The 10,880-nt window shown below is 40.8% G+C and overlaps 1 protein-coding gene across 1 annotated transcript; it reads left to right on the top strand.

Annotated features, from left to right (window-relative positions):
- The first annotated feature begins 463 nt into the window (after positions 1-463).
- Positions 464-796, top strand: LOC132366566 (tumor suppressor candidate 2-like). Its single transcript, XM_059924164.1, has one exon. The coding sequence runs from the start codon at positions 464-466 to the stop codon at positions 794-796; it is 333 nt and encodes a 110-aa protein (XP_059780147.1).
- The last annotated feature ends 10,084 nt before the right edge of the window (positions 797-10,880 follow it).

The following is a 10,880-nucleotide window of genomic DNA, read 5'->3' on the forward strand; positions in this document are numbered from 1 at the left end:
CCATTTACCTTAAAGTCTACTTCATCTAATATTAAAAATCTATGTCAGCTTTCTTTTTGTTAGTATTTCCATGTTATATTTCTTCCCATTCTTTTACTTTCAATTTTCAATCTTTGTATAGTCTTTTGTTTTAGATGTGTTCTCAGTACAAAGCATATAATTGTTTGAAAAAAATCGTCTGATAATTTACTTCACTTATATTTAATATGGTTTCTATGTGTCCTACCTGTTCTGTTTCTTTTTCACTCTTTTCTGCCTTATTTTGAACTGATTATTTTTTCTTATCCCACTTTTCCCCCGTGTTAGATTGGAAATTACACACTTTTAGAAACTATTCCTAGGAGCCTGCGGAAGGGGGCGCTGGCGGCACCTGCGAGCGGAGGCCTAGGCGGGGCACGGCGGCGCCGATGGCCTTGTGAGAGCAAAGCTGTCGCGGGGCCCGCCATGCGCCGGTGGCCCTGACATGGGCGCCAGCGGCTCCAAAGCTCGGGGCCTGTGGCTCTTCGCCTCGGCGGCGGGGGGTGGCGGCCCGGAGGCGGCTGTCGCTGAGCAAGCTTTGGTGCGACCGCGAGGCCGAGTCGTGCCCCCCTTCGTATTCACGCGCCGTGGCTCCATGTTCTATGACGAGGATGGGGATCTGGCTCACGAGTTCTATGAGGAGACAATCGTCACCAAGAACGGGCAGAAGCGGGCCAAGCCGAGGCCGGTGCATGAGAACCTGATTCCTCAGGGCGTCGTGAAGCTGGATCCCCCCCGCATACACGTGGATTTCCCTGTGATCTTCTATGAGGTGTGAGCCTGGGGGGTGGCAGGCATAAACACCCCCTGCCCCAGCAAGAAACCCCCCAGGCTCAAGGTGTGGCTTCCATTGAGGAACCTAGGCTGGGGCCACAACCGTGAATAAACTCCACTGGCCCGGAACGTTCAAAAAAAAAAAAACACTATTCCTTTATTGGTTACCCTAGAGATTATAAAATAAATTCTAGATTTGCAAAAATCTAATATCAGTTGGTAGTTTTACTCTCTTTTTGAGATAATACAAGCACCTTTGGAACAATATTTCCCAAACTTTAATGTGCACGTGAATCACAGGGGAGCTTGTTAAAATGAAAATTATGATTTAGTAAGTCTGGGGAGAGGCCCAAGATTCTGCTTTCTAGTAAGTTCATGGGCCACGCTCTATGACTACAAAACCCTCAGAACACTTTAACTGTATTTACTCTATTTATCTCCTCCTTACTTAAATGCCAACTATGTACTTTAATTCTATATATAGTTAAATCCCTCAACACATTACTGTAGTTTTTTATGTAGACAATATTAACCTAGATTCACCCATATATTTACATCCATATATTTTTGTTGCTCCTTATCCCTTCTTGCATCTTTGCTATCTCATCTGGAACTTTTTCTTTTTGCCTTGAGGACACTCTTCAGCATTTCCTTGAGTGGTGTTCTGTTGTTGAAAACTCTCTGTTTTTGCCTGAAAATGTGTCCTTTTTTAAAAAAAAAAATTTTTTTAATTTTGGAACAATTTTAGATGGTCAGAGATGGATAAAGTTTCCCATATATCCTTCACCTAGCTTCTCCTAATGTTAATGTCTAATATTACCATAATACATTTGTCAAAACTAAGAAACTAATACTGACACATATTGTTGACCACACTTCAGACTGTTATTTGGATTTTTCTGGTTTTCTCACAAATGTCCTCTTTCTGTTCCAGGATTCAATCCAGGAAACCACGCTGCATTCAGTCACCATGCCTTCCCTAGTTTTCTTCGGTCTATGATAATTTCTCAGATTTTATTTTTTTCCATGATTATGACAGTTTTGAGGAGTACCGGTCAGGTATTTCCTAGAATGTTCCTCAGTTAGGGTTTGTCTGATATTTTCCCATGGTTATAATGGGGTTATTGGTTTTGGAGAAAAATATCGTGGAGCTGAAGTGCCCTTCTCAATTGCAATTGAGGCAGGCAGGGCAGTGGGAAAGCTTTAAAATGGAAAAAAAGAGAAGCCGTCAGGTATGCTCCGGTTGTAGGCTGTTGGCATGAGGAAGCTAGAGATCGGTTAACTAGAAATGAGGTATCTTATGTGACTGGTGTGAAGAATAGCTTTTTCGAATCGGTCCTGCTTTGGAAGTGGAGGCAAATTAAAGGGATGCTTTTGGTGCTTGACCAATCCTGACTATTCTAGGATGATTGCTGCAGAGACTGTGGTTTGCCTTCCTGGGTTGGTTGCTGCAAGGCTTTGGGTCAGAGTTCTATCATCATATATGGTCTGGCTAGTGTTCCTTTGTATAGTCAGCTCCTCAGACCCTGCCCTTTTGGGTCATTTTCTCACTTGAAAGACGTTGGCCAATGTAGGGAAGGCTAGAGATCCAGATCTTCACCTCCCAGGGATTGCTCAGTTGCCTTCATAGTCAATTTTATTGTGAGATCTTCTTAAACTTTTTGTTGTTTTATTATTATGGTAATAATCTGATGAAAGAGTGAGTGTACAGAAGAATTTAAGACTCTACATAGAATGCAAAGACCAGCATCATGACCATTATGATAAAAACAAAAACAAGTAGAAGTTCTTCTAAGATGCTTTAGAACCAGGAACCCAATAGATCCAACTCAGGCCAAGACAGCAAATCCTACAGGCCATGAGTATCAACTTAAGACAGCTAATTAGCTTTTTCCTTAAAACAATGTATAGCCTTTTCTATCTTGGATTTTTTATTGATCTAAGTACAGCAAGAATTTTAGCAAAGATGCCACCATGACTGGCCAATAAGAAACCTAGAAAAATGCATTTGTCCATTACTACTCATGCCAATGAATTGCAACTAATTTGTATTCCATCTAGGGCAGAAATGGTATCATTGAAAAATTCTGCTTTAGTTAGCAACAAGTTTCTTATAGTCTTTTCTCTTTGTATGATTCTCACCACTGGGGACCCTGCCTGAGCAATGAATCAGTAATTCTCCCAGGTAGAGAATAAGCAAGCAGATAAAAAACAGGAATAGGGCAGGGATCTTGGTTCAATATCTTGGGAGGAAGCTGTCTACTATTTGAGGTCATCTGCTTTTTCTGAAGGTCTTGAGTCAGCTGTCAACTTCCAAAAATTGGCTTCTTCTAGAAGATCCCTGAGAATCTTCACTTTGAGCTGCCTTATTGGAGTAATCTTCTAATTGCATGGAATTCTGAATTGATTCTTTAGTTATGAAACTTGAATCCCATGATTGACTCTCTGGAGTAACACTGTTGTACTTGTTGTTAGCAGTTCCTGATAAGGTCCTTACCAATGAGGTTCAAGAACAGTTTGTCTCTTATATCTCTTCCAATAGCTGAAATCTCCTGGCCGAAGATCACAAAGAGGCTGCTTAGGAAGATGTTGTGGGAATAATGGCAAAATGATCTTGGTGATAGGATGGGGTATAGTACATGAGTCCCTGCAATATCTTCTCAAGTCTGTGTGCAGCAGGACAGAGACTATTATTAGAGGTGAAATCCTTAAATGCTTGGGCCTTCCAGTTGCCAATTCATAGGGGAATAACTGATGTGATGTGTGATGTGTCCCCAAGGGGATGGACCATATGGCCATAAAGGCTAGTGGGAGTGGGATTACCTTTGGCCAAGTGATGGCAAACATTTCTGAAAGTTTTGTTAATTTAAATTTAAGGATGCTATCGGTTCTTTCAACATTTCCAGAACATTGTAGGTAGTAAGGACAATGTAGTTTTTGAGTAAGGGGTAATGCATTACAGAATTCTTTTATAATGATTACCATAAAGTGTGTGCTTGGTCACCTGATGTACAAATTGCTATGCCCCAGGTTAGAAATAAAAATCAAGCAGATTTTTAGTAGCTGTGAAGCCTATAGCTTTTTGGCAAGGAAATGCTGCAGCTCATCCTGAAAGTAGACATACATTCACTAAAAAATATTTTAAACTGACATACAATAACTAAAAAAAAATTGAAGGTGTTCAAAAGGCTATTGAGGCTTTGTTTACAGGCTACGTCCCACCTTTATGGTTTTTTTCAGGTTTACGTTGTTGATTGGTGACACATGACCTGAAAATAACCTCAGCTAACCTTTTAGAGTTTCCTGATCAGTCCTGATTTAAGAGAGCAACTGATTTGTCTCTAACGTGATAAGTAGTTTCATGGAGAAATTTAGCTAATTTCCATTTGAAGTCATCTGATGCCACCAAGCAGCCATCTTGGGAGTTCCAGAGACTGAGTGAAAGGTACAACCAGAGTTTTTCCATTTTTACCTTTCAAAATCAGGGGTTAAACATTGATATTTGTAATGGCCTCTTTGAATACCTCCGTAGATTGATGCATTGAGGTTTAGATAGGATCATAACATTGGTTAAGGCTGCTTGTTTGGCACAATGATCTGCTAGAGCATTTTCTTTACCATATTATCCCTTTTTGCATGAGCCTCCATTTTCATAACAGCCACCTCTCTAAGATGTAGGAATGCACCTAAAGTTTCCTAACTCGTCCATTTTTTGAATGAGATTTCCAGTATTGTTTTCAAAGTCATGTACTATTCCAAAAGCATACATTCTATCTTTCTATATATGCTTACTCTCTGGTCTTTGGTTAATTGACTAGCTCCATTAAGTGCAAAAAGTTCTGGCATCTGGGCTGATTTTTACCTTGGGCAGAGGACCGCATTCCAAAGGAGAGCTGAAATTAGTGATAGTATATCCTGCTTGATAACCTCCAGTTTCAGTTTTGAGGTATGAGCCATCAACAAATAATATTAGTTTGTGGTTCTCAGTGGCATTCTCTAATACATTTGAATGCGTACACAACATTCCCTAGCAAAGGTTAAGACAATTGTGAGGTTCACATTCGTCTGGCAAAGTGGCAAATTCAGTGTTGGAGTGGTGAATAGTTAGCAATGCGAGACTACAAGAGTAAAAATGTCATAGGAGGTTAATCAGCTGGCTGAAAAGTGTTGCATGTTCTTAGCCAGTAGTAATGTCTGTCCTGTATGAGGAACCGTGATGTCAAGCAAGGAGCCTAGAACTAGCTCAGCAGAAACCTCAACAATTATTTATTTATTTATTTTTAGCAGCAGCTATTACTATAAGACATGGGGAATAAATCTTTGCAACCAGGTCAAGGGTCTGGCAATATGTTTTTGATGGTTCCCATGAAGTTGAATTAAAATCCCAAGGGCTTTTCCAGATCACTTATGCACATATAGACAAAAGGGAATTTTGTAGTTAGGAATGCCCGTGAATGAATCTACTGAAGAACTTTCTTCATATTACAGAAGGCCTGTTCCATATCTGGGTTCCCAGAAAAGAAGGTCTCTTACTGAGAACTTAGTCAACTCATAAAGAGACATTGCAATCTTATAAAAATTTGTCTGCAAGATCCAGTTAAACCTAGAAATCCTGTCATACTGTTATTTTGTGAGAGGTCTAAGGTAAGTTTGGATAGTCGTTAGTCTATCAAGAGAGAGCGTTTTCCCCTCCTTAGATATCCCATGACCTAAATAATGGACTGTGTTTTGGAAAAACTGCAGTTTATCTGTTGAAACTTTGTCCCTTTTCTTCTAAGACTGAGAGCAAGTAAATGGAATCCTTTTTCAAGTTTTCTTAATCTTTGAATAAAGTAAGGCATCATCTACATATTGTAACAGAACTTAATAACACGGGAAATTTAGATCTGTTAAGACTTGTTTGAGGAACTGAGAAAAATAGGAGGGGGCTTCAGTGAACCTCTGGGGCATGACTGTCTAGGAATACTGTTATCTTCCTCAGGTGAAGGCTAAAAAGTATTGACTGTCCTAGATGTGATCTAGAGGCCATCAAAAAAGACAAAGAAAAGGTCCACTACAGTAAAGCAAGTAGCTTCAGGTAGAATTGATGCCAAGATAGTATTTGCGTTAGGTATCACTGGGAAGTGAGGGATAAAAGTTTTGTTGATTGTCCTGAGGTCTTGAAGAAATTGATATCCGTATCCATTTGGTTTCTTTACTGAGTGTTACAAGGGCTAGTGAAGGATATAAGAAGACCTTTGGATATAAGGCATTCAACTACAGCTTTGAAACCTTCCTTTGTTTCTGGCTTCAAGGGATATTGGGGATATTTGGTAGGATCTATTTACTGCTTTAATTAGTTTTCTATGTCAAGAGACTTTTAAGGTCATAGAATGTCATGTATGATGTCAAGACCTTTATCTGGGGTATGCATCAAATATAATAGAGAAGGCAAAGGTATATCCAGAACAGACACAACTTGATTATGAATAGAAGAGTCCTCTGGAACTTTAATAGTCGTTCTGTTGTGTATTTAATATTACAATTCCATTTGCAAAGTAAGTCTCTCCCTATTAAATTTGCAGGGTGGTATCACAGAGCTGGAAGGAATGTTTTTTATTCAAGGGCTCAAGTGTTACGGCTAAGGGCTGGGAGATAGGAAATATCTGTGGGTTACTTGAAAGAATTGTCACTTGTGTGTATGGTTACTCTGAGGAAGAGGTTGAGCAAAGATGGTGTTTAATGTAGTAAGAATAGCATCCCTATCTACCAGGAATTGATGAGGTTGACCATCTATATTTATTCAACTTGAGTGTTTAAGGGTAAGTCAGGTTATTGAAAGTGTTTTCCTTTTTCAGAGCACCCCCATTGATCAGAATTGAGGGATTTTCTTCATCTTGGTTTTTCTTTTATAGGATGGGACATTCTTTTTCTCCAGTGTCCTTTTTGTTTACAATGTCTACCTTGACAAAAATAGTTGCTTGGGAAGTGGGCCACCTAGCTGTTGAGTCTGCATGATTATAGTTTATTTTGGATTCTGTCTTATTTTTATCTAAAGCTGTTCAAAATGTTCTGACAGGTGTTTTAGTTCAGGCAAAGGGGCTATTTCGCATTCTAATTTCTACTCTTGAATTAGGCTTCCAGTTTCAGGTTTAATCCCATTGACAAAATGAGATGTAAGGACTACTTTTACAACTGGCACCTTCATTAACTCCTGAATGTTGTCAGAAGGTATTTTCTACTAGAAAATCAAGGAAATCTCCTATATTTTCATCATTTTTCTGTTTGTATGGTTCAATTATGGGCCAATAAATTTTTATTGGAAATATTTGGGGATACTACAGTACTTTTAGGAGACTTTGTCCTGCTTTTCAAGTATATATATATATATTTTAGATCCTTTTTTTTGGACAGGTTTATTGTAGAAAGAGAGATTCTGTAGATGCCTTTCTGGGTCAATCCAATCAGCTTTGCCATCCAAGATTTAGCTGAGGTTCTGAGGTTCGGATCGACATGTGTACAAGTTGATATAGGTTAGGTAACCCTGAATCATATACACCCAAACTAATTTAAAATTCTCCTATGCATAGTTGTTGGTCTTATATGGCAGCAGAGATGCTTAATTATAGCTCTTAATTCATCTTGGGGCCAAAATTTAAATTATGCAGTTGCCCATATATCTGGCTCATAGGAGGGATGGATCTTTAGAGGCAATTGGCATTTTGTACTCTTAGGAGAGTTTCTGGGAGTAGGGAGGGGGTGTGGACAAGAGGAAGAGAAGGGAAGAGTTGATGAGGTCATGAGGACAAGGAAGAAGAGGGGCATCTGGATGTAGGGAGGCAACAAGGATGAGGAGGATTTATTAGGAAAGGAGTCTAGTTTATTGTTGCTTAAGTTTGTTAAATTGGGACTTCCCTGATGGCACAGTGGTTGAGAATCTGCCTGCCAATGCAGGGGACATGGGTTCGAGCCCTGGTCTGGGAAGATCCCACATGCCGCAGAGCAACTAAGCCCGTGAACCACAACTACTGATCCTGCGCTCTAGAGCCTGCGAGCCACAACTACTGAGCCCATGTACCACAGCTACTGAAGCCCACACGCCTAGAGCCCATGCTCTGCAACAAGAGAAGCCACTGCAATGAGAAGCCTGTGCACCGCAACGAAGAGTGGCCCCCGCTCGCTGCAACTAGAGAAAGCCCACGCGCAGCAACAAAGACCCAACGCAGCCAAAAATAAATACATAAATAAATAAATTTAAAAAGAAAGAGAAAATCTTAAAAAAAAACACAGAAGTTTGTTAAATTGCTCATTGGCTTTGGCTAAAGAATCTTTTAGTGAAATACTTTTCGAACGAGAATTTCCTTTGGAGGCTTCTGCATACTAATCAAACACAGCTGCCCATTGGGCCTGAGAAATCTTAATTCCCTTTCTTTTCTAAGGTGCCTATCAAATAAAATATGTATTATTTTAGAAAGGGAATCTTAATTCCCTTTCTTTTCTAAGGTGCCTATCAATAAAATATGTATTCAAGTCAAATGTTCCCCAGAGTGGTCACTGAAGGCCCAAATACTCACTGCTGAAGTTATACCATTTAGAGAACTAGGCACCAGTATTAGGATTGTAATAAAAATACACATAAGAAGCAGCCATTTTTTCCCAGAGGAGGAGAGGTTTCAAGCTTTGATGACCTTAGGAGAGCTGGCAATGGTTGGTTAAAAGCGATGTTTGTTCTCTTCATGTTTCAAGACCCCTCTGAACACAGACCCAACAATCTGTGCCCCTTGGCAGGTGAAAAATTAGAGTGAACTCCCTCTTGATCAAAGGCAAGCTCTCAGAACAAAAAATCAAGAGGAAAGGAGAACCTCATCCAGTTTTACTGGTGACTCGCAACGAAGTTTGTCCAAATGTAGGCCGGTCTGGTAGGAACAGCAAACTCATCAGTCTGTGAGGCTGGCTCAAACAAGCCATAGGCTTATAGGGCCTATGCCTGTGTTCTACCCCATGATTCTTCTTCTTATGACCACACTTTCAGACAGCTCAATACAAAATAGAAGTAGAAAAGAGAACCAAAAAGCATGAAAAGGAATGGTCTGATTCCACCAAGGATGTCAAACAAAATTGGAACCAATAACAAAACCTGGGTACCAAACTTAGAATAAATAGCTGAGGAATTCAACACAAAAATAGTGGAGCTCAGATTCGGCACTGACTTACCATGTTGGCACAGACTTGACAGCAACAAGAAGCAAGGCACTACGGTCTCTGTGAGAACCTCATCTGGCTGAAGGCTGGGGTCCATGGTGATGGAAGTGCAGTCCGTGTCTCAGTGGAGTCTTCAGGAAAACTGTGGAAAGTAATGAAGACCATCTAAATAACCAACAGAGACTATTTATTCAGAACTTGGTAGTGCAAGAGAGTTAGTTACTACCACTTGCATTTGGCAGACTCAAAGGCAGGCAGGGGAGTGGAAAAGCTTTACGGTGAAAAAGAGGAAGGATTCAGGTGTGCTCTGACTGGAGGCTGTTGGCAAGGGGAAGCTGTTGAACATCTATTACACAGTGTTCTGTGCTGTGCTTTGAACACAGACGTCAAGTATAGTCCTTGTCAACCAGGAGCTCACAGTCTAGTTGAGGAAGACAAAAAATTAACAATTGAAATGGAATTTGACAAGCACTATGGCTGATAAATGGCAGTATGCCCTGGGAACATGCAGTAGGAATAGTGGTGAGTTGGTACATGTTAAACAACTGAGTCCTAGGGGAGTGGTGTATGGGGGGAAGGTAAGAGCCGGATTTGTAGAGTTTGCTGATTTCCACGGTGTAAATACTCCTACCACAGCCAGTTTCAAGCTACCAACATGATGCCACTAAAAAAGGGAGTTGGAAAGAGATGGGCAGTAGGATGCCAGTATATCTTAGTTCCACTATTCAGGTACAACAGATGTAAATAATCTCAAGAGCAGAGATAATAGTAAAATGTAGTACAATAATTAGGAAGTGATGACTTTGAGTATTTACTACTTTTGCTTTTAATACAATTGGCTTAATTGTAAAATTACAATTAAGAGAAGCTGTATTTAAAAACCAGCCCACAAAATTACTGAACATTTTTTTAACAATCAGCTCTTGCAAGCAAGTATGAACCAGTGCAAGTGGGCCCTAGCACACCGCTAGATTAGAGTGATTTCAGGAATTACTGTAGGCTCACCTAAAGGGAAGATTAGGAGGAAATCAAAGGCGGGGAATCTGCCTTTTCTTTTCTGTATCTCAGGCACCTAGTGCTGGGTTGTTGAATAGTGAAACTAATTCATTAATTCAGTATTAAAAATTTTTTTTAAGCCCCTTCTATATTCTGGGCACTTTTCTAGGTGTTCGTGGAGTATAGCAGCAAACACCAAGGCCCTGCCTTTCAGAGAGTTTACATTCATAGGGGTGTGTGCGTGTGTGTTTGTGTGTGTGTGTGTGTGTGTGTGTGTGTGTATAAACAAATGTCTGTTATATCAGGAGGTGAATGATAAGTGCTATGGCCAAAAATTCTGTAATGCAAAGGAGAAAAGGAGTGGGGCACCACTATTTCAAATGGGGTCGCCAGGGAATTGCCTGGCGGTCCAGTGGTTAGTACTCCACGCTTCCCCTGCAGAGGACACTGGTTCAATCCCTGGTGGAGGTACTAAGATCCCCCATGCCAGGTGGTGCAGTCAAAAAAAAAAAAAAAATGGGGTTGCCAGGCAACTGTAAATGTTGAAATGTATGAGGGTAAGGATGAACGGTTCAGGGATCTGAGAAACACGACCTGAGTAAGGCTGAAGCACAGACTCCCAGAGCTCATCATTCAACAGGAGTGGAACACAGAATAACTTCGGAAATGTTTTCTTCAGAGAGGCCACGCACTTGCCGCTGACTCCTCAGCCCCTCCTCACAGAAGAAAAGTCCTTCCTTCAAGACGGTCTTAGGCACACTAGGGTTTAACTGGACCAATCAGATGCAGGGAGGCGGGGCTCGTTTTCTGTACAGCCTGAAGCCCGCCAAACGCCCTGACACCTCTGCGCCTGCTCAAATACTTCCGCTCCTGGCACGCTATTTGGAGTGGCTTGCGCATGTGCGAGAGCG

Source organism: Balaenoptera ricei, chromosome 5, assembly GCF_028023285.1.
Source record: "Balaenoptera ricei isolate mBalRic1 chromosome 5, mBalRic1.hap2, whole genome shotgun sequence".
Lineage (NCBI taxonomy): Eukaryota > Metazoa > Chordata > Mammalia > Artiodactyla > Balaenopteridae > Balaenoptera > Balaenoptera ricei.